Genomic DNA, 23730 nt, shown 5'->3' with positions numbered 1-23730 from the left:
TTGAGTTTCCAGACACTGGAACTTGTTGTGCTTTTCTCGGCCAGCTTAATGAGCCCTTTAATATCAGATATTTTCTCTCCATGAAGTCACTTCAACACTTCAATGACATCACCTCCTGATCTTTTTGATAATCTGAACAAGCTGAGCTCTTTCAGTAGTTCACTAGCAAGCATTTTTAGTCAGCCCTCAGAATGTTTCATTGCTTTTTGCTGCCCCATCTCCAATATTTCAAAATCTTTTCCAAAGGCGGACGCCAAAACTGGATGCAGTATTCCATGATCAGTCTTACCGATGGTGTGTCACCTCCCTGTGCTACTCACTGCCCTTTTCATACATCCAATGATGGCGTTAGCCCTGTTCACCACAGCATCACACTGGGTGCTCATGTTGAATGGCTTGCCCAGCATGGTCTCTCAATCCTTTTCACAGTTAGTGCTTTCCTGGATACACTTCCCCATTCTGTAGGTGTGGCCTGCATGCTTTCTTGCTAGGTATAGAACCTTTCATTTGGTTCTTTTCTAACTTGTTTGCTTTGAATGAGTCCAGCTTATCAAGGAATCCGATCGCTCTGTGTCACTGCCGTGTCCTCAGCATTAATTACCACTCTGCTAGTATTTTATCACCCACCGATGTTAGCGGCAGTGATTTTATATTGCGTTGCAGTTCACTGATATTTATTTTCAAGAATTAGTCCTTGAGAGATGTTAGGGGGCTTATTCCTTCACTCACTCACTTCCCTGGTCCTTCTCACATGAACAGAGAGCAACAATACCCGAAGTCTGAAGATGCAAACAATTTGATGTTTATTGGGGTGAACTTCCAGCAAGCATGAGTCCAGTTTCCTTCCTTAGTGTCCCCCTTCCCAGCTCTGACACCACAGAGCCTTGCCTATGTCCCTGTTCCTATTCGCTGTTCTCATTCCCCCCTTAGCAAAGCATGATCCCAATTCCCCCACCCCAAGTCCCTGGTCCCATCTCCCCCTTACCTACTGATTGACTGCAGACTGCATAGAAAAACTTGACTTCTGCTTAGCTATACCTTAACCAGTCATTTTACTGAAATTTAACTAACCAATCCTAACATACTGTAACATGCTTATTTAACCAATTATATCCCACCATCCTCTCGATGGCTCCCTCTATACCAGTGGTTTTCAACTTATTTACCATTGTGAGCTGCACACACAGCTCTCTGTATTATGTGGGCTGCATCCACACAACATATATACTGCCTGAATGGCTCTGAGGATGTCACATGGGCCACAGCTGTGTGCTGATTGGGCCGTGGATTAAGAACCACTGCTCTACACTGAGAGATCTGGCTTGTTTCCAGGCCCCATTGCAAAACCCCAAGTGTAAATAAGGTAATGCTGCTAATTGTCACCAGGGTAGCTTATCCTGGTTTCATGCAGAGATAAGCTACACCAGTTCAAGATACCATTTACTTTGACTACAACGGGACTGTATTAGACCAGCTACACTGAAGACTGGAATCAGGACAAAACCTCAGTATATGCTTTGCTCAGCTGGAAAAGCTGGATTCTAAAGGTCTTGGCTACAGTGGCAATAGACACAGATATTGCTAAACTAGTCATAGCGGGTGGGATATTTCCGTCAACGGAGCCTTGACGAGGAAATGTTACTTTATGGAAGCGCTTGTCCTGTTCCAGAATTGAAAGTGTACTGCAGCGTTGAGAGGCGAGGATGTTTCTCATGGAAATTACTGTGTAACTGTAGTTAAGCTACATAAATCAGCCATTCTGTCCCACAATTTGTAAGGCAGTCGTTAGAGAAAAAAATAAACCACAGCCCTTCTGGTTTGGGTATCCAAGAATCCTTGCATGGTTTTCAACTTTACAGCTTGCCGTTTGAACAGCTCACCAGCTCAGCTGATGGGATTCACGATGTAACCTGCCTGCTCGCAAACTGCATGAGCCCTAATTAGATCACAGCATCAGAATGTGATTTGTTTGGTCCTTGCAGAGCTGTGGTCATTCAAATAAGCAGAGAACTTAATGCGCCAATAAATCAAACCTTTTTTGTTGGGCTGGGGGCAGGGTTGTTCTAAAGAATTTCTGCTGTTCCTACTTCCTTTTATGCATCAATCCCATTTGTTAATCCATGGATGTTCTGGGAGCTCCTGTGCTTAAAACACAATGGCACAGGACCCAGATAACAAAATGCAGCCAATAGGGCAAGTACACTATGGGGCATTGTTTGATAAGTCTCCTCTGTAGCTCCTGAATGAGTGTGAAAACACAGGCATGTGATCCATGCCAGGTTAATGAATGTATTTCTCTCCACCCCTGCTCCCAAATCCTCTGTTTCAACGCCACAGCTTCATTTCCTGTACTTTAACAATTACATTTTGCAAATATGATGCAGTTTCACTGCCTGGTTAAGTGAGGAAAGTCAACGGAGAGGCAAACAATTCTGCCAAGATCCAGAGGGAGGAACGCAGATGCAAAATGGGGTGCAAGGATCTCCTACCACAAAATTGGCTTTATTGTAAGACTTATCATATGTTCAGATATATAGAGACAGAGGCAGATGAAAGGAGATAAATACAATGGCCTGAAAGCTAGAGTCTTATTTTACAATGCTGAGGTTTGTCATGAGATTCTGCTAGACTGGTACTGAACTAAAGGTGGAACTGCGGGTGACGGTGAACCCCATAAGGCTTCATGGGAATATGCTCATGACTGTATATATGATAGAACTGGAATATGTTTTATGCTACACATGCCATGTAACATATCTACGCAAAGGTTGTGATCTACTGAATACACTCCTCCTATTTGTATGCATGTAGCATTTTTGTACTTGAAGCTAGGAATACTGGCTGTATACTTGCTTGATTTCTAAGTAGCCTCTGTAAAGCATTTGAGTAGCTTCTTGAGAAAGGAATATGCAAGTTGAGTGTCCAATCAAGAAGCACTTAAGAGACAATGGATCTCGGGAGGCTCCAATCCACATAAGAAGTCTATACCAGGACGTTCAAGGTAGCAGGTGAGCCATGGCTGCTGCCTGTAAAAACGGAGTCATGCAGGGACCTGTGACTTGCCCATGTGACTCCAAAACTCCATCTTGGAGCTGAGCTTTGCATAGGAGAGAGGAGGAGGTCTCCACCCACAAGAGACAGTCTACTTAAACCCCTGGGAGACCCCTCCATTTTGTCTTCAGCTGGCTAAAGAGAGAGCCTCTCCACACCCAAGGATACCCGAAAGAAACTGGAACAAGGGACAGTAACTACAGGGGGTGTGAGTGATTGCTGGACCCAGACCAGAAGGAGACCAGTCTGTAAAAGGAAGCTTACTGGAACTGGCAAGTTTATAGCTGTATTCAGTTTCTTAGACATAGACTTGCGTGTTCTATTTTATTTTCCTTGGTAATTCACTTTGTTCTGTCTGTTACTACTTGGAACCACTTAAATCCTACTTTCTGTATTTAATAAAATCACTTTTTACTTATTATTAAGCCAGAGTATGTATTAATACCAGAGGGAGGGGCAAACAGCTGTGCATATTTCACTATTAGTGTTATAGAGGGCAAACAATTTATGAGTTTACCTTGTATAAGCTTTATACAAGGTAAAATGGATTTATTTGGGTTTAGACCCCATTGGGAGCTCGACATCTGAGTGTTAAAGACAGGAACACTTCTGTTAGCTGCTTTCAGTCAAGTCTGCAGCTTTGGGGCAAGTAATTCAGACCCTGGGTCTGCGTTGGAGCAGACAGGCGTGCCTGGCTCAACAAGACAAGGTGCTGGGGTCCCGAGCTTGGTAGGGAAAGCAGGGGCAGAAGTAGTCTTGGCACATCAGGTGGCAGCTCCCAAGGGGGTTTCTGTGATCCAACCCATCACACTGCGCATAGCACAGGATGTGTTTATTGTCAAGGTGGTACTGTACTGTGGCTTTAAAAAAACACCAGGCCAGGTTCTCAACTGCTATAAATCTGCATCATTGTATTGACTTCAACTGAGTTGCCTTACACCAGTTGAGGATCTGGGTCACTGGGTTATGCTTGATGTCAGCTCAGTGGTGAGATATATACAAATGATCATTTAATTTATTTGCAGGGTGCTGTGATGACCTGGTTGTGGCTAGAAGTTGGTTTCTAACATAGAGATAATTATACTTATTTCTTGGAACAGCCTAGCCATATGCCAACTTAGGAGAACTCAGGATCTCAGCTTGGACTATACTAGTAAGAATGGAAATGACTTCTAAAGGATCACGAAGGGAATCTGAGCGTTTAAGCAGCTTCTACATGAATTCTACTAAAAATGAGGCAGCAGCTGTGGAGAAGTCACATTGGTTCATTTCAGCTCTCATGTCCAAGAGAATAAGAACAGTAGGCTAAGGATACAAATACTATTAGTTGGTCACAACTACAGCTAGTTGCAAAATTTCATCAAAATTTGTTTTTTTTTACCCCAAATTGCAAATTTTGTCAAATCAGAATGTTTTTGAAAAACATGTCCATTTTAATGAATTTTCTCCGCATCCCAAGAAGCATTTTAATAACGTTGAAACATCTGATTTTTACATATTGAGACTAGAACATTTTCATTTTTCAGTTCAAGATGACTTTTTCAAAAAAACCCTTTTTTATCTAAAAACATTTGAAAGTTTTGAGATCGAAATGGGAATTAAATGTTTCAGTTTTATTGAAATGAAACATTTTGATTGACCCCCAACCTTTTTTTGGAATTTGGTTCCGCTGGAGATAAAATATTTTGTTTTCGTTCCATTTCAGAACAGTAAAAATGCCCAAAAGCACAGAATTTCCTGTGATGTGGTAACTTTGGGTCCTGCTCACTGATGGTGCAATGAAGTGATTGCAGGATGTATATGCAGAGGTTTGGTACTGCCACTTATGACCAGAGTCTAATGCAATGACATATTACTCACATGAGGATTCACATGGATCATTCTTGAACTAAATGTTTCCATTTTAAAATACTGAGGTGGCCTCCAATCCTCTTTTAGGAAGCTTCTGTCGCTCCGGCCCATGGGGGGAGAGGGGTGAATGGACAGAACTTGGAGAACTGCAGAGTGACCTTTGCAAATGTCTAGCAGCACAGTTTCAAAGTGTTGGGCTGGGTTTTAGCCACGTGACGCCCATTCGAGGCAGTGGGGAAGTGGGCACTTTAAATCCACTGCAAACTCTTGAATACTGCTGGGTCCAATCACTGACTTCTCTGCACCAACCCAAGAGGAAAACAACTCACTCCACTAAAGCCACCAGAATTACACCCAGCATGTATCTGGCCCAATGAGTTAACCCTCCCAGCTCTCAGCCTTGACAACGCTGCTTTCAAATGCAGACAGGCGCCCTGGTTTCACAACAACGGAGACTTGCAGAAGAGACAGAGTGGGTGTGTGGTGTAACAGCTAGGGCTGCTTTGCCAGACACTGTGGGCTGGAAATCCTATCAGGAAGAGGCAGCAAGTTTCTTACTGGGACATGGTTGTTTGGGTAGCGAGGTGGAGCCAGAGCTCTGTGAGCACAACTCGGCAGGATTTCCCTGTCCCATGGGACTGCCTCCTCCTCTCTGTCCAGTCCTTCGGAGAATGTGTTGAGGGAAATAAAGGTGAAGCTCTGAGCTGAGGCCGGGCATTGTTAGTAAAACTGCAGTGCCGTGAGGCTGCATCTTCTTCAGCGTCGATGGGTCATCACAGGCTTCTGCAAGGCACCAAGACACTGAACTGAAAACCTCACGGCTACAGGATCAAACATACGAATCTCATTCGCCCCAGGACTTGCGCAGTTTGCTTTCCATTTCCCTTCTCCCAAGCTGCGTGCCTCTCCTCCTGCAATCTCCACTTGCCATGGGCTGCCCTCGCTGCCCCTTCCAGAGCAGGAGATGAAGCCACCAGCATGGCTTCCGGGGGAGACATACCCCTGGAAGATACAACTGCCTCCTTTCAGCATGCCCATGTCATGGTCTTGTGTGTGCTGCTGACCTAGTCACATGCCTTGAGATCGGCTCTGCACTCAGCAGCTCCATTTCTTGCCTAGCGGGCTCCAGTGACTGCACACCGGAAAGGGCGGGCAGGCTGAATCACACCACAGAGGAGTGGTTGCTGATCTCTGGGCACCATTGGTGTCTCATAGGTTTCAGCAGTGGAGCCCCATGGAGGCACCATGCATATCTTGACCAACATTAGAGGGGTGAAATACAGTTTGCTAAGACTTCTGTGCTAATTTATTGATGTAGCAAAATGCCCAGACCCTATATGGCCGATTAGCAAGAACTCTAAGCAACCCTCCGCTCCTAAAGTGCAGAACAGGACCCCCAGCTGCAGAAACGACCTCTTTGCACACCTCTCCCCCACACACTCAGTTGCTGCACTGAGCTGAGCCAGACCAGAGACTGAATATAGCCTTGAAAATGTGGCCCATCTTCATAACACCAAGCACGAGAAATTGACTTCAGGAGAAGCTATTTGCTAGGGTTAAAAGTTCAGCCACTGATGGGTTTTTTCCCCCTAGCCTCCCACCATAGCCAGCCTCCCCTGGCCTTTGAGACTCCTGAGAACCACAGGTATAGGGCCAGTGAGGTTTCTTGGCAAGGAAAATGTCCGACTGATTCATGGCTGTGCATCCGGAGTGCCCCTTGTGAGCCTAGCGCTGGAAGCTTTGGGACCACCTGTATCAAGTTTGTTCCAAGAGCCCAAGCTAGCGTATTGACGGAAGAGCTCTCTCAGGAGGTCAGGTATTTGGTGGGAGGGGAAAAACAGGTTGGAGCGCTATGACCAGTATTTAGGACAGTGACTATGGAGTTCACAGTGCTGCTACAAGAGGCCACCTGACATTGTGACTGTGGTCACAGCAGCTCAGGCTGTTGATGAGTCTATGGATTAGACTTGGTTCACACCTAACTTAGGTCAGCACGTTGCCCTGTGGTAGGCCACACTCCTGCGTGACATCGCCATGGCAACCTAACCAGCACGGTGGATGCAGCTGTGTTAACAGAAGAATGCTTCCATCGCTGAAGCGCCTGTCTGATGGGGAAGTGGTGTCCTACACTAAAGAAAACCCCCTTTCTGTTGGTGTTGGCTGTGTCTATACCTCTGCGTTATACTGGCCTATATATCGACAGAGCTATGCCGTTACAGCCCCCCCTTACTGTACATGTACCCATAGGGTTAGATACCCATTATGATTCTTTTAAGCATGTTGAGCTTGATTGATTGGAACAGGGGTGCAGGAAGGATTAAACTGGAGCCACGTCTCCAGCTGTGCTGAGTGGGAAATCGAGGCCTGGGGCCTAACTCTTTAGAGTGCACGCAGCTAATCATCCGAGGGCCCTGGAGTGCACTATCAATGCCTTTTGAACAGGGTTCTCTCTTCGTTGCAGAATATGGCCCCGAGAAGAACGCAGCAGGTGGGGGCAGGGAGGCCGTCCACGGAGCAAGCCTACATCTCCAAGGTGGTTCTGCTGGGGAGCACGGCCGTGGGAAAATCAAGCACAGCCTTCCGCTATGTGAAAAATGACATCAGGGAATCCATGACCACTGTGGGATGTGAGTGAGTGGCAGCAATGACCAAATCCTTTGGTGCAACGCAAAGGGCCTGATCTGCGTCTCCTTTGTAGCAGGAGTGTCTCTGCTGAAGTCAGCGGAGCTACGCTAGTGTGAAGTTTGGTTTTGCTTAAGCGCTCAGGCCAAGCAGAGAAGCAGCAGGACGTCACTCAGGAGGCAGGGTTAGGGGCTCCAGCTGGCAGCTCTGGCGGCTAATGGAATATGACCCAACAGACCCCAACTTTACAGCCCGTGAGCGCGGGGTTAGTTTGGTTTCTCAGCTCAGGCACAGGATTGACAACTGAGATACGAAAAAGTCTGGTTAAGGTAGCACAAGCTGTGCAGGCTGATGTGCCCATTTTAAAAGCTGGGCCTTGTCTGACGCTGCTCTTCAGAGCTGGATCTTTAGGCACCAACCTAAGAAGCACGTCTGAAAAAAATCAGGCCTCAGCATCTATGACTCCACCAACACCAGTGGCAAAGTGCCTCTGGAGTTCACTGGCTGGGAGGCTCAGGCCACATGCAGGACACATTTCTCTGCTGGGGTAGATTGGAGACAGGGACCAAGAAATCCTGAACAGGGGACAAGCACCACAGCTGTGTTCATTGTGGTGTTAGAGTGACATCTAGTGGTGCATTGCAGGTAGTGCAGCATTTAAATATGTCCTGTCAGCGGAGAGTTTTGGTCTACACCTGCAGTTCTGAGTAACCCAAGAGAGCGTTCACCATTTACTGTTAAATGTTATAGATCTTCCCCTCTGCGTTCTCTCCCCCCATCCCTGGCTCTCCCAGCTGCCCCCACAGATATATTACCAATTGCACTGAATTATCTGTGGATGTGTGCCAGCCCCAGGCCCAGCGCTCACTGCGAAATTGCACCACCTTCTCACTCGCGCTGCAGAAACTGACACAGGCGCATCCTGGAATCCTAGGAACTGCGCTTCAGAGTCCAATCCAGTGGGTTTGGGTTGGAATCGCCCCTTGTTTAATTCCTGGGTGTCAGAAAAAACAGACGTAACACTCTATTCTGCCCTGTTTGGGACGGAGGACAGAGGACGTATGACAACGGAGCCTCCAACAGATGACATTTAAAAGGCTATCTTCCCAGACTCCCAGCAGCTCTGCCCATTATATTGCTCCAGTCAGTCTAGTCAAAGCACCCCATCTAGCCTCCCCAATGTGATCAGCAAACCTGCCTTTGACATTTTCCTGGTGTTTCAACAGAAACCCACTCACACTAGAACTAGGTGAAATTTCAGCGGAAGATTTTTTCTGAAAAAGCTGCAGATCTAGGGACGCCACCACATTTTATGAGTTCATGGTAACAGTGTTCATGTAGCCAGGTTGGTCCCAGAATATTGGAGACAAGGTGGGTGTTTTATTGGACCAATTTCTGTTGGTCGAGAGGACAAGGGTGAACAGATGTCCCGATTTTATAGGGAAAGTCCCAATATTTGGCCCTTTATCTTATCTAGGTGCTTGTTACCCTCCACCCCCATCCCGATTTTTCACACTTCCTGTCTGGTCACCCTAGAGGGGACAAGCTTTTGAGCTTTACAGAGCTCTTCAGGGTCTGGGTAGGAAGCGGAGTATTTAGCTGTAACACACCGGTTCCTTCCTCAGACCTGAAGAAGAGCTCTGTGTAGCATGAAAGTGTGTCCCTTCCCCCAACAGAGGTTGGTCCGAGATAAAATCTTATCTCACCCACCTTGTGAGTTCATGGTAGTTTCACTAAATTGTTTTTAAAAAAAAAACCTGAAAAAAAATCACAATGTTTAATTTTTTTGGTTTGAAATGACTTACAAAAATTTCTTTAGTCTTATTTTTAAAAAAATTATTTAGAATGGTCATAGTTAAAATAAATGTTTCATTCGACCCAGCATAAAATTTCTCTCGACGTAGAGTCAAAATCTTTGAAACATTTCATATGGTGTTGGACTTGCAATGAATTTTTTTTTGACTTTTCAGATTGCCACCAACAAAACCAAACCACCATTATTCACCCAGTTCTGCTAAGTGCTCCCATCATCAGATGCAAAAAGATTCATCTCAGTAGGCAACACTGGTGGAAAACATGGCTTTAGTTTTTATTGGAGATGTTAACACAGGGTCAGTTAAGTCTCTTTAGGAAGTTTTGCAGCTTACAGACCCTGGTATGAGCTAGGGAGGCCATTGATGTTCATGGGACTGATCCTGACCGGTTAGATGTTGAATTCAATGGAGGCAAGGCCAGTTTACATAAGCAAGGATCTGGCTCTGTGTCTTTACGTCAGAAATAGGCAGAAAGACCCTTTTCTTCTTGTTTTAAAGAAGGGCCCTGACCTTTGCCAGGAGAGTGGGGATGGAGGCCCAAGGGGTCTCCCACGCTGCCACACAAACCAGGCAGTCACGGTGCCTGTACCAAGGAGTGTGGTGTCATTCGCCTACATCGCTTGGCATTCAGAGGAGGCTTCTATCCCTTCAGAGAGCTTTGTCTCTGTACTGCCCCCTCTACCTCAAGCCCATGTATTTGTTAGACAACCTGGCCCTTAACGGATGGCTTCTGCCTATCTACTGTGCACAGCCTCACATTTGAGCTGCTCTAACATTTTCAGACCAAGGTTCTTCAAACAGTCGGCAGACATTTGCTGGGTTTTACAGCACCCTAGGGAGGTGGATTTTAAATTAGACCCATTTTCCATCTAGGCATGCTGAGACAGAAAGGTTAAGGGCTAAACACATTTGCCTGGTGGAGTATGGGAGAGCAAAGGCCTCTGCCCCCACCTTTACACCTCTGGGCCAGGTGTGCAGGAGTAAACGTGCATCTCTCACTTTCCTAGATCAGGTAGAGAGGGCGAGCAGGCATGGCCTTGGTGCCACCCCTGCCCACTGGCCAGAAGAGCCCTGCCAGTTTGGGGGTGGGGCAGGTTTGCTGGCATGGGCTAAGAGCAAGAAAAAGCAGTTGTAGCTCAGAAGCATCTGAGCACCTCCTTGGGGCTACTTCTGGGACAGCGCTGCTTACATATAATCAGGGCTGTGCTTAGGGGCCCATGTGAGCCTTAAGTGACTTGCCCAAGGTTATACAAATCAGTGTTGGGGAGACTGCAGTATTTCTGTTACAGCAGCACCCAACAGGGGCCAGGCACTATACAGCTGGATTAGAACTCAAGACTCCTAATTCCCGCCCTGCCATCACATTTCCTCCAGCTAGACAGCTGCAAAACCAAAGCTTTCTAATGCCACCAATATTGATGAATTGAGCAAGAACCATTGTTCTCATTTCTCTTCCCCTCCCCCTCTCCCAGCTACACCCTGCTGACGGGCATTGGTGTAGTACCAGGCTGTTAGTGAGTAATACCAGTTCACCAGTCTGTTTGTTACATTGCTTTTGATGGGAAGGGGATGTTTTAATTCTCTCTCTCTCATCCTCCCTCCCCACGTAGCCCTTTCCAACCAAATCTCGACACCCATCTTTCACACAGATCACCGAGATGAAGGTTAACATTCATTAAAGTGCATGCTATGGCTTTCTCAAGGAGCTGTCTCATCTCTGTCGCTTCCAGGTTCTTTCTTCACCCAGCTGGTATGTTTTCAGACTGCCACGATCAAGCTGGAGATCTAGGGTACTGCAGGACAAGAGATGTACCATAGTGTTTGTCACCTTTATTACAGGGGGGCGAATGCTGCCTTTCTTGTATATGACATAGCCAGAAAGGTAAGAGCGGTGATGACTTGTTCTTCTGCCTCTCTCCTCCAGAAGGGTTTGCCTTTAACTTTCTAAAATATCCAGATTGAATCCTGCTAATGCAGCCACGCCGCTGGTAGGCTGCAATAATTCTTGTGTAAGGTGGCTTCCCAATACATCCCCAGACATTTCAACCAAGACTGCTTTTTCCTGCACACATCACGTAAGGTCTACATATCATGGGCAGGTTTATCCTTCCTCTACTGGTAAAGATGATCGAAGACATGCAAGGAACTTGTACAGACATTTCACTTACAGTGGACAATAAATGCTCACCTTTTCCCCCTAAAAGCCAAGATTTCTCTGTCTACCCCTACCTCCCAGCCCAATCCACCTCACCAGCCAAGTAGGTAATGAGGGAGCATCACTAAGTGCTCTTTGTTCCCCTACCCTCATGTAACCCACACACCTGAGTGTGGCCGTCTGTCCCATCTAGAGGCACCGAGACCACTTAGAGATAAAATGAGTCTGTTGTACAACCTTAGCTAGTTGGCTTTTCGCTCATGCAGTAGAGGCTCATGCCCTGAGCTCCAGAGGCCCCAGGTTGAATCCCACCTGCTGACAACCTGGGTCTGTTGGCATTACACTCACTCTCAGCTCCCTAGACTTTAAGGATGATCTAGTGACAAAGATTAAGTGCATCTGTTAGTTGGCTTATACTAATATCTGTTTCTGATGGACTGGACTGTTCCAGGGGGATATGTTGCATGATCTCCCACTACGTTATGAAGGATTTTTCCCCTTTTTCTGGTCCAGGTCTGTCGCATCTTAGGCGGGGGTTCCGTTCCGCGGTTATCACGTAAAGGAAAACGACGTATAGTCAAAACCTCAAGCCCTTTAAATCTAGCCTGCATCTCTGGTGGTAGGGCGGGGGGCATTTAAAGGGCTCCCCCTGGATTCCCGCTGCAGCAGGGATCTCGGGGAAGCCCTTTAAATCCCGTCCGCAGCTCTGTCAGTCGGGCTGGGGCTGGAATTTAAAGGGCCTGGAGCTCCAGGGTGGCTGGAGCCTTGGGCCCTTTAGTTCGCCCCAGGGGATACCAGCCACCTCTGCAGCGGGGAGCCCCGAGTGATTTAAAGGTCCTGAGACTCCCAGCCACAGCTGGTGCCCCAGGACCTTTAAATCTTGAGCCTATGCCTCTTCTACTTGAGGCCACGTCCCCTCCCGGACTCCAGGCCTTTCAGCGTAAAGCTGAAATCTTGCATGTTAAATGCACGTAAGTTGCAAGAGACCTGTAATAGGCAACACACAGGAACTGCAACACCGAGGGCCATATGCTTCTATTACTGCAATGGTAGTTACAGGAGGAGGAGACCATAGGCTGCTCGCGAGTAACATCTCACAGTAACAGAGCTTTATTGAAGAGGTAGACTAAGCTTCGAAGAATCCTTGCCCTATCACAAAAGGGCCCAATCACCTCAGCCCATCACCTGTAGGCTGGGTCTATGACCCACTGGAGATCCATGGTTGTTGGGTCATGTCTGATGCAGGAGAAGTCATCCTTGGCTTTGGGGAAGGAAGTATATTTAGAGTTGGTTCCATGCTGAGCTGGTTCCATGCGCATAACCCATTTGTTTCTACGGTTTTTAGCCCTCACCTGCCAATCTCCTTTGGGGCATGTGACAGTTCCTGAGTATCTGTTGGTTTATTGTCTGTCTCTCTCTCTCACACACCTTTCCAGGCAACTTTTGTGAGAGCAAAGCTATGGTTGAGGGAATTAGAGAAGGAATTTCTTCCCGATGAGCTCGTGATTGTTTTAGTCAGCAATAAGGCAGATCTTGCTGCTCAGCGGGAAGTCACCTTTGAGGTAAAAAGTGTCACTGCAGTAAGATCTCAGCACTTGGCAGATTCTCTCTTTCAAAAACACCACGGCAGCGTGTTCACCGAGTGCTGCACTTCAGGCTTTCACATCAAACAGTTTATAAGTAAATGTTTAGGTGAACACGATTCCCCTAGCCCCTAGCAGCAAGCAATATAGCAAGGCCCCACTGGGTGTCAGGGATGTTAGAGGTCATAACTTGCTTTGATCTTAGAGACTTTCCTGAGCTTTGGTGAGTTTGTTCAGAGGGTTCAGAGTGTGCATCGGTAGGTTTCCGTGTCAGAGAGGATGTTCCCAGATTTTGCTTCAAAATTTGCTATCGATGCGTTGATGCAGAAAAAAAAATACATAGATGCTTTGAATTACATTAAAAAAATTCAGCTGCCTCACTAGAAGCTGATGCTGCGTCACTGACCACCAAGTTGAATGAATGAGAACTGCATGGGACAAAAGAAGCTCGAGGGTTTAGCTCTTGGATTCGTGTCTCCAGTGAGTTTTAACAGGTTCCAGCCAGAGAGCGGCTGCAATGCCTTGAGCTGTGCAACAGAGAAAACAAGCGTGGCCTAAACAGTTCGGCTGCAACCGTGTGACTGGAACAGAAGGAGCGTGAGCTGGGGAAATAAGAAGCTTTAGGGTTTGCAGCAGAATCTGCTGGAATGCAACGGTGGCTCTATCACCGGACACGCTGCTCTTCAGAAAGGTGGGGAACTAAAGTCAGTGTAAACTTAGAGCTTGTCTGCACGAGCAGAGGGCAAGGTCTAGGGTGCACTTGTGTGTTGTGCACTAACTGGCCCCTAAGGACCTGCTGACACGCACGGAGAGTTCCCTAGTGTGCGTCACTGCAGACACTGAACGCTATGGCAGAGGTTCTACTAAACACAGTCCCTAATATCCGTTCTCGTTATCCAGCACTACAGTGCACTGGAATCTAAACAGTCTGGCTTTCTTGGTCTTATCTCTACAATTATTTGATTCTAAACACTTCGCTCCTCAACTGTCCTAACCAGATTGCGCTGCTGGTGATACTGAGAGGTGGGAAATGACGTAAAGGTGAAGGCAGTTACCACAAGGCACAGTATATCACTTAATATAATGTGTTATGTCTGTCGCAAAGCTAAATATTTCCTCTCTTAAGGGGAAGGATTTAGAGAGCAAACTGTGATATGCTGAGATGTTCAAGGCATTATCGGTTTTCTTTTTTAAAGGCATAGTTTTCAAGTGTGGTCCCTAGAGAAAGCTGTAAATTGAATTCAAGCACCAGGTAAGTGACACTAGAAAGATTTTTACTCCAGCTGATCAAAATATCGAGGGAGATACTCCGAACAGGGATTCATTGTCAAGTCAGATGAAGCTGCAGAACTGCCATAGCCAGTCCGTGAGGGAGTCACCACTCCTAGCATGAACATCTCTGCCAGCCATGGGATTTACTTGCTATTGGTGCAGAAGGTTTCTCCTTCAGAAAGGGAGGGTGGGGAAAAGGTGGAAAGGAGCAGTAGCTCTAAGGTGTGCATTACAAGTGCTGATGTCCCAGGCGTACCCTGGGACGGGGACTGAATCTTCAGTGCTTGCATAAATAAGTATGCTGTTCAAAGTGGGGTTCTGGAGTAGAATGATGAAGTCTTTCTGCTGACATTGATGCACTTTGGATCAAGCATGTTCATAAGTGCACGTCACAAAGATGTCAGCCCACCAACGGGTTTGTTCCATTACAGGATGTTCAAAATGTTTTTGCAATGCACATTTTCCTTTATTTTTCTGTTTCAGTTGGATCATAAGCACCTACACCAGTCTCTGGGTGCTTGTCCCAAAAACGAATATATACACAAATGACATACAAGGGCTACATACAAAGAATGTTATTCAGGTTTCAAAATTAAGTATGCAAAAGTTGGGGAAATGCCAGATTTATAGTTGTCCTGGCAACCTTAATTCAGCTCTCAAACTGTGGAGCCTGGGATGCTGTGGAAAAATTATGTACAAAGGGACTGGATCAAGGCTGCATGGTTTGCAAAAGTTGAGAATGTTTTTGAAAGCACCAGAGGGTTGTTGTTGGTTTTTTTCTTTTGCTCCCTTGCAGTTTTTCCAAAGTTGGAGAAGGTTTGAAAAGTTAGAGAGGAAGAAAGAAAAAGTTGGAGGGATATTGCCTGGACATTATTAAGTTTATTCCACACAGTGGTGATAAGGTAGAGAGAGGAAAAATGAAAAAAATCAATTTTTCAAAATAATATTTTGTGAAATGTCTTGAAAACCAAAAAAATTCCTGGGAGTTTCCAGCTGGGTCCTTTTTGCACAAGCAGCCAAGTTATGCTTTCAGTTTAAGCAATGGAGAGAAGAGGTCTCTAATACAGAGCCATCTAGACAGCTTGGCCAACTGGGCGCAAGCAAACAACATGTGTTTTAAGTATAAATGTATACATCTAGGGGAAAAGAATGTCGGCCGTACTTACAGGATGGGGGTCTCTATCCTGGGAAGCAGGGACTCTGAAAAAACATATGAGTGGATAATTATAGAACATGACACTCCAGTGCAATACTCCGGCCAAAAAGGCTAATGCAATCCTGGCATGAATAAATTAAGGAATCTTGAGTAGGTGTAGAGAGGTTCTTTTACCTCTATATATGGCTGCTGGAATACTTGGTCCAGTTCTAGGGTGGAGAGGATTCAGAGAAGAGCCACAAGGCTTAGAAAACCTGCCTTCTGGTGATAAATTCAAGGAGTTCAATCTATTTAGTTTAACAAAGAGGTGGTGAAGGGGTGACTTGATTAGTCCATAACTAACTCCATGGGGAACAAATAGTGGATCACGGGCTCTCAAATTTAGCAGAGAAGGATCTAATAGGATCCAGGTGCTGGAAGTTGAAGCTGGACACATTTGGACTGGAAGAAAGGTGTACAGTTTTAACAGCAAAGAGTCCTGTGGCACCTTATAGACTAACACAGGGATTGGAGCATGAGCTTTCCCGGGTGAATACCCACTTCCTTGGATGCATGTTGTAACAGGGAGAGTAATTAACGGCTGCACCAGCTGAGCAGAGTTCTTCATCGCTGACAATTCTGAACTCAAGACTGCTGGAGGAGTGACCTTGGGACAGGTCTGTGGGAGGTCAGACTAGCTGGTCACGGTGGTCCCTGTGGCTATGAAAAAGCACTCCTGCATTCAGGTCTAACAGAGCTCAGCCCGGGGCATTATTTTCAGTTGGCTGGTTTGCCCTTTTTTCCAACTCTCGCTGGGCACAAATGTGTGTGGCCGGGGCTCAGCTGGCAACGAGCCCTTCCAGGGACTTTCAGTGGCAAGTCAGTCTCCGCTCCTGGCCTTGTTGCGCGGGGGCTTGGCCCTGCCCCCGCAGTCCCAGCGCAACAAGGCACCTGCTCAGACCGCGACCCGTCTGCGCCAACAGCAGCCAAGCCTGGAGGCTTCACCCAGCCGGAGCAGCCTGCCTTCCCCGCCTTCATCCCTCCCCCTCCTCTCCCGCCCAGCGGAGAGGGAGGCGCAGCCCGGCTCCCAGGAGATGCCCGGCGTCCGGCTCTCCCCTCGCTCCCATTGGCCTAGCAGGGGTCGCCTAAGGTGCTGCTGCGGCGGCTGGGTGCGCTAGCCGCCGGGAGGGGGGCGCCGGGCTGGGCCGCCTGGAGCAGCAGCAGAAGCGGGGCTGGCAAGGGAGCTTTGCAGCCCGGCGGCAGCGGTCGTGACTGCGCCCTGCCCAGCGATGAGCAGCCCCGAAGGCCCGGGCCGGCCAGAAGCGGCTGCGGTGCCCCGGAGCTAGGGCTGCCTTGCCCGCGGGCCGGCGGCTCGGCGCTCAGCAGCAGCCGGGCGCAGAGGAGATGCGCTCCCGGCTGGCACGGCCCCGGTGCGCCCTGGGCGCAGCGCGCTGAGCCAGGCGCTGCTGGCTGTTGCCCCGAGTGGCCTGGGGCGGGCGGCCAGGGGTGCCCCGCTCCTCCTGCGCTGAGCCGGCAGGCAGGCGGCTCCGGAGGAGACGGGACAATGTACGCGGGGCGCAAGAGGAGGAAGCCGGTACAGAGGACGTAAGTGGGGAGCCTGGGGTGGGGGGGCTCGAACCTGAGAGCTCTGCCTCGGGGGCAGCAGCGCAGGGCGGGGTGGGGTGTCTGGAGTGGGGTGCACGTGCGCGGTTGGGGGAGGGAGGTGGTATTGCTCCCCAGGCGGTAATTTGCCCTTTTAGCTCCCAAAACTTGACAGAGCAAGTGTTGGGTTCGCGGGGAGAATGAGTCCAACCCGCCTGCCAAAAGTCTGTGCCCTCAGTGGCTGACCCCGGAGCTGCCAGCGCTCCCCGTCCTGCAGACGTTCGCCCCATTGCAGTCTTCACAAGCCGACTTCTCTCTTTGACTTTTCTTCCAACTGCTCGTTCATGTCCTTGCTCCCTAGCTCCGCTGCTACGGACTTCCGCTGGGCAGCGGTCGAAACTAGATTTCTCTGCGTATTTCCCAGCTGCGGATGTTCCTTGCCAAGGAGGAAAAGCCAAAGTTTGAGGCTGGTGAGCAGCTGTGATGCAATGCCAGCAAGCTGAAATTGCCTTGGTAAAATGGTGCCGATGAACTCCTTCCCTTCCCTAAAAAACCCCTTTTCGTGAGAACCTGTGCAGGCTATTTGTTGAAAACATATGCACCATCTCTGGTCTGCCTGCATGTGCATCAGGGGGACGGTCAGTGCATGGCCATTGCACCATACAAGATAGGCTAGAGAGAGCATCCACAGCTGGTCTGGGAAGTTCTGTATCAAGGTTTCAAAGACTTCGCATGGGGCATGTTCTGATAAAGAACTCTGTTTGAATCATCGGTAGCCTCTGTTTGAAAAACAAGATACTAGTGAACAATAGTTCTCCTTTCACAGGGCTGACCTAACGTTAGTTGATAACCTTTCCAAAGACTAATTATGTTGCCCCCTTGCTTGGCTAGACCAGATCAGATCCTGTGAATGTGACCATGGCAGATATTTGGCATTAAAAGAGGTGCTTTAGTTATTTTACAGACTTCTGAAAAAAAAGACAAATGTCCTTTTTGTAACTGGAGTGTGTGAGTTTCTGGATATCCCTCACCTTTTCTAGTAGTGAGACTGGATTATTTTATTACTATTGATAAAATAATGTGGTACATCTTCAGAAGGAGAAAATGAACTTGAGGGCTGTGCTTTCTACCCAGATGTGTACCATCTAAACCGAGTTTCATGGTTTTGCTTTTCTTCACGGTTAGGGAATAGGTACAAGAGACACAATTTACTAAAATGTCTGTGCAGTTAAAATAAAAGACTGGTTACTATGTAGTATGAGCTAATTATTAATTTAACAGGCACAAATGGTTTGCCTGTTGATTTGCATCTATTCATTGGGATGAATGGTCAATTTTAATACTCAGTTAAAAAGTTTGGTTAAAGTGCTGACTAGAAATCTTTAAAATACATTAAATATATAAAGCCTTTTTGGCCAGTAGAAACTGAATGGCTGGAACTCCGTGACCCAGGATTGCCTGGTTAAAGTCTGTGACACTCTCACACTTGCTTCCTTGCAGTCCCAAGAGCAGGCTAAAATATTGAAGGGAAGAGGTTCAAAGTCATAAAGCTTCTCGAGTGGGTTTAGGAAGGAAGCAAGCAGGGCGCCCAACCTCATGCATTGAGCAAGTGCCCTCTTGAACCTGAATTTATTTGTTTAAAATGAAGCAGATAAATGTCCTTGGAAAAAGTGACATGGCCCTTTGCATAAGTAAATGAAAGGCAAGTGACCGACAAAGGCCATTGTTAGGGTTGGGAAGTCTGGTAGCATGATGGCAGGAACAACTGGAATCAGAGGCCATGTGTGTGCGGGGGGTGCATGCAAGGTCACATGCCCCCCACCCCGAGTTGCTGCTTGGCTTGTACTGAGTGTGCTCACACAGACTGAGCATGCTCAGTAACGTCTGGTGAAGTCCCTGCCCTTCCTCTGCCCTTGGCAGGGCTTTGACAGGGATCATGAAGAACAGCTGGAGTTCATTCTTGTTTTGAGGCAAAAGGGTTAATTGTAAGTGCTCAGGGACAGGGGCCATATGTTATTCACCTGAGGATCAGCATGCATGGTGCTAGAAGCATATTAATAGTAGGAATGAATAAGGGGTTGAAGTAAGAGCTCCCATTCTGTTAAGAAATCAAGAATGGAGATCAGCAGCCAGTCCTCATAGCCGCCTCTCTCACCCTTGCTATGTGCTGGAAAGTGCTGTGAACTCTGCTGAGGACCACCCTCTCCCTGGGCACAGGTGTGTTTGTGATGTGTCTCCCTTGGCTCCTCCCCTGGCAGAGTGAAGCCGCCGCCCCCAGAAGGTGTGAAGTCGAACCCCTCCAAGCGCCATAGGGATCGGCTGAACTCGGAGCTGGAGCGGCTGGCTAGCTTGTTGCCTTTCCCTGAGGAGGTCATCTCTACCCTGGATAAACTCTCCATCCTGCGCCTCAGCGTCAGCTATCTCAGGGCCAAGAAATTCTTCAACAGTAAGAGCAAACTGGGGGAGGGTGGGAGACTGGAGTGGGCCCGTTCCCATTAAATACACCTCTGACGTTGCACCCTACATGATTTTATGAAAATGTGCTAATTCATAGATTCATGAATCAATGAATCTATGAATTAGGAGATTGAGTGTGAATATAATACAGCTGGAATATGCTTCATGCAAAAGGTCTCTTGTAAGGTATCATTATAAAGCTTATAATCTACTGAGTGTGGTCATCCTATTTGTATAAATGTACCTCTCTTGTATCAGAAACTAGAAATATGAAATATAACTCTGAGGGCCTATTGTAATTATGCAAAGTGTGGGCCATTAATGGTGGTTTGGACTCTTGATGGCTCCCATTAACCAGGACAATTGTCTGTAGATGGCTCTGTTTTACTTGTGAGTCTTCCTGTATTCCTGTATGCTGGCAAGTGGGCAATGAAGTCTTGCAGTAACACAGGATCATGTCACCTGAGCTGGAATCCATCTTTAACCTGGTGCTTTTCCATTGAGAAGGAGGGGGTGGGAACCCAGAGAGGGACAAAGGATTCCCGCCTTGTGCAAAAGAGATATAAGTGGGTGGAACAGAACAAAAAGGGCTGCAGTCATGAGAAATCCCCTGGCTACCACCTGACTTGGAACAGGGGCTGTACCAGGGGAAAGAATTGTGCCCAGACTAGGAAAGCGTCCAGTCTGTGATAGAAGCTTATTGAAACATCTCTGAGGGTGAGATTTTATGTGTATTCAGTTTTCTTACTGTATTAGGCATAGACTTGCATATTTTATTTTATTTTGCTTGGTAATTCACTTTGTTCTGTCTGTTATTACTTGGAACCATTTAAATCCTACTTTTTGTACTTAATAAAATCGCTTTTTACTTATTAATTAACCCAGAGTATGTATTAATACCTGTGGGGTGGCGGGGAGGAAACAGCTGTGCATATCTCTCTGTCAGTGTTATAGAGGGCGAACAATTTAAGATTTATTTGGGGTTTGGACCCCATTGGGAGCTGTGCATCTAAGTGCTGGAGACAGGAGCACTTCTTAAGCTGTTTTCACTTAAGCCTGCAGCTTTTGGGGTACATGGTTCAGACCTGGGTCTGGGTTTGTAGCAGGCAAGCGTGTCTGGCTCAAACCAGGCAGGGTGCTGAAGTCCCAAGCTGGCAGGGAAAACAGACTCAGAGGTATTCAAAGCACATCAAGTGGCAGTCCCAAAGGGGGTTTCTGTGAACCAACCCGTCACAATACCATGTTCCCTTCAGCACTGCAACAGAACCAGCAAGGTGTGCACTGCAGGGAAATCTCACCCTGCGCGTTAACAGCCCAGCAGAGGACAATCCTTTCATTTGCATAAGGGAGTGGTTATTGTGAGAATGATTCCTGCATGTTGCCAGCACCTTTCACTTGCCCCTACACCTGTAGACATTAAAACGGATTTTAACCACCAACACAGTGTAATGTGGATCTGCCACGTCACACTCATATTAAGGGAAGCCACTGGGAAGGTAAAAAGCACTCTGAAACTGAAGCATTGCTTCATGCTTATCTGGTGCTACTGTCATGCCATTGTAATATAACATTAATATATTCCATTCTTGTCCCTCAAACTCTGACTGCCAGATGCTGGGGACTGGATAACGGAGGATGGATCACTTGGTAATTGCCCTGTTTTGTTTTTTTTTTCCCTCTGAAGCATGTAACATTGGCCACTGTCGGAAGACAGAATACTGGGCTAGATGGACCTTTGGTGTGACCCAGTATGTCTGTTTTCATATTTAGACTTTGGTTAGACTTTTTCTATACACACAGCATCAGTTTGAAAACGATACTCATTTGACTTACTATAGAAACATCTGCAAGAATTTTTATTTGAATTTCATTTAGTTTTGTTCTGGTATAAATCTGCTTTAAACATGATACAGTGCTTATAAGAATGGGCAGGCTGATGAAATGCAAAGCCAATGTTATTAGAAAGCAGTTATTTTACTCTGCAGTGCTAAATCAGTTGACATTGAGCTGATAACTATTTCTATTTTATTTTTAACTTTGCATTTTCACTATTAAACGGTTCCTGTATATGAGCCCTCACAGTACTGAATGTATCAAATGAAACATTTTTTAGCAGCAGCATTGTAGAATAAATTCAGCTCTTTGGAGGTTTCCCACCTCTATTATAATCCTCTGACTCTCTGAAACAATGGCAACAGATTTAGAGAAATATAGCTTGGTTTGGGTTGTGTTATGTAAAGGTTTTCATATTGCAGAAAAATGCCTTGTTTTGACAGTGAGCTGATGATGTCTGCTGAAAATCAGTGGTGCAGTGCGGGCTTTGCATTCCCTTGAAGCATTAATAATTTAAAAATCACAGCTTAAAGAATTTATAAAATGGAGGCATGGGAGCCACTCTTTAAACCTTTAGCCTTAAAATGGCTGGTCTTGTCATAAAGAATCAAAACTTAAGCTACAGTGCTTAGACACTCCTTGTCTAAGAATTTCAAAAGAAATTCTGCCAAGATACTGCAGACATTGAATTAGGAAGGAGAAGACAACAGTCTATGTCATGGGGATAGTGTGCACGTCATGGGTTATAGACACCCAGAAACTTGCATAACTACCTGTTCATTTTACATTTCTGAAATAATTAAAAAATGATCTGGACAAATTGGAGAAATGGTCTGAGGTAAACAGGATGAAGTTCTATAAAGACAAGTGCAACGTGCTCCACTTAGGAAGGAACAATCAGTTTCACACATACAGAATGGGAAGAGACTGTCTAGGAAGGAGTATGGCAGAAAGGGATCTAGGGGTTATAGTGGACTAGAAGTTAAATATGAGTCAACAGTGTGATGCTGTTGGAAAAAAAGCAAATACGATTCTGGGATGCATTAATAGATGTGTTGTGAGCAAGACACGAGAAGTCATTTTTCCGCTTTACTCTGCGCTGGTTAGGCCTCAACTTGAGTATTGTGTCCAGTTCTGGGCACTGCATTTCAAGAAAGATGTGGAGAAATTGGAGAGGGTCCAGAGAAGAGCAACAAGAATGATTAAAGGTCTAGAGAACATGACCTATGAAGGAAGGCTGAAAGAATTGGGTTTGTTTAGTTTGGAAAAGAGACGACTGAGGGGGGACATGATAGCAGTTTTCAGGTATCTAAAAGAGTGTCATAAAGAGGAGGGCGAAAACTTGTTCACCTTCCCCTCTAAGGATAGAATAAGAATCAATGGGCTTAAACTGCAACAAGGGAGGTTTAGGTTGGACATTAGGAAAAAATTCCTAACTGTCAGGGTGGTTAAACACTGGAATAAATTGCCTAGGGAGGTTGTGGAATCTCTGTCTCTGGAGATATTTAAGAGTAGGTTAGATAAATGTCTATCAGGGATGGTCTAGACAGTATTTGGTCCTGCCATGAGGGCAGGGGACTGGATTCGATGACTTCTCGAGGTCCCTTCCAGTCCTAGAATCTATGAATCCCAGTTTTTACATTCCTTGTGCATTTGGGCATATTGGCCTCTCTATGTTTGCAACAACAGAAACCATAAAATGCCTTGCTTAAGGTTCCTAATATGTTTTTGTGTCCTCCTGTACTGGAATTTAATTTGTTTTTTAGCTGCTCGCATTCAAAATGCTAAGCACAAAATAGTGTACTTTGAAGGGCACCTGAGTTTTAGGTCTATACCTCCCTCCATAAAGACAACAGCTTAGTTTGAGGAAGCATCCTTGGTTATGTGACTGGCTCAGTCAGATTAAATCAGCATTAAGGAAACACAAATCCTTATAGATGAAAGTGTTACCACAAACTTAGAGATGTGTTTCTTAATTAGCCCTGCAGCCTTTAAACTGTTTTGTATTAAACAGTTAGTGATATTTAAAGAGTTTTCCAGCGTTATTCATTAGCTCTGATCAGATTCAGCTCAACTGCAGTGTGGCTTCTTTGTGAAGACTCTTGTATTCTAGTTTTATGCGCTCTTCCTAAAGATCATACTGAGACTGCCTTGTGCAGTGAAACATTTCTAGTTTCCATATTTTCATTTTCACAAGCTTTAAGTGTCTCTTAGCTTACCTCAATTCACGTCTAAAGCATACACTGACCCATACAAGCCCAGTATTACTGACTTTTATTATTAGTCTAGATTACGTACACTAAAAATACAGACTATTACAAGTCATGTTATTTATAATAAATGAGATAATGTGAC

General features: G+C 46.3%; 1 protein-coding gene and 1 pseudogene across 2 annotated transcripts in view; both read left to right on the top strand.

Moving 5' to 3' along the window:
• Positions 1-4210: 4210 nt before the first annotated feature.
• On the top strand, positions 4211-16661 carry LOC115659805 (annotated as a pseudogene).
• A 332-nt stretch (positions 16662-16993) lies between these two features.
• Positions 16994-23730, top strand: part of LOC115659955 (aryl hydrocarbon receptor-like) — a 130024-nt gene continuing 123287 nt past the window's right edge. For both annotated transcript variants that reach the window (XM_030580790.1, XM_030580789.1), the window contains exons 1-2: positions 16994-17088; positions 19344-19531. In XM_030580790.1, the coding sequence (XP_030436650.1) occupies positions 17048-17088; positions 19344-19531 (229 nt within the window). In that variant the 5' untranslated portion in view covers positions 16994-17047. The remainder of the gene's footprint in view (positions 17089-19343; positions 19532-23730) is intronic.

The sequence above is a fragment of the Gopherus evgoodei genome, chromosome 11 (genome assembly GCF_007399415.2).
Source record: "Gopherus evgoodei ecotype Sinaloan lineage chromosome 11, rGopEvg1_v1.p, whole genome shotgun sequence".
NCBI lineage: Eukaryota > Metazoa > Chordata > Testudines > Testudinidae > Gopherus > Gopherus evgoodei.
Note: the sequence above shows the minus strand (reverse complement) of the source record. Positions and strands in the feature narration are given on the sequence as shown.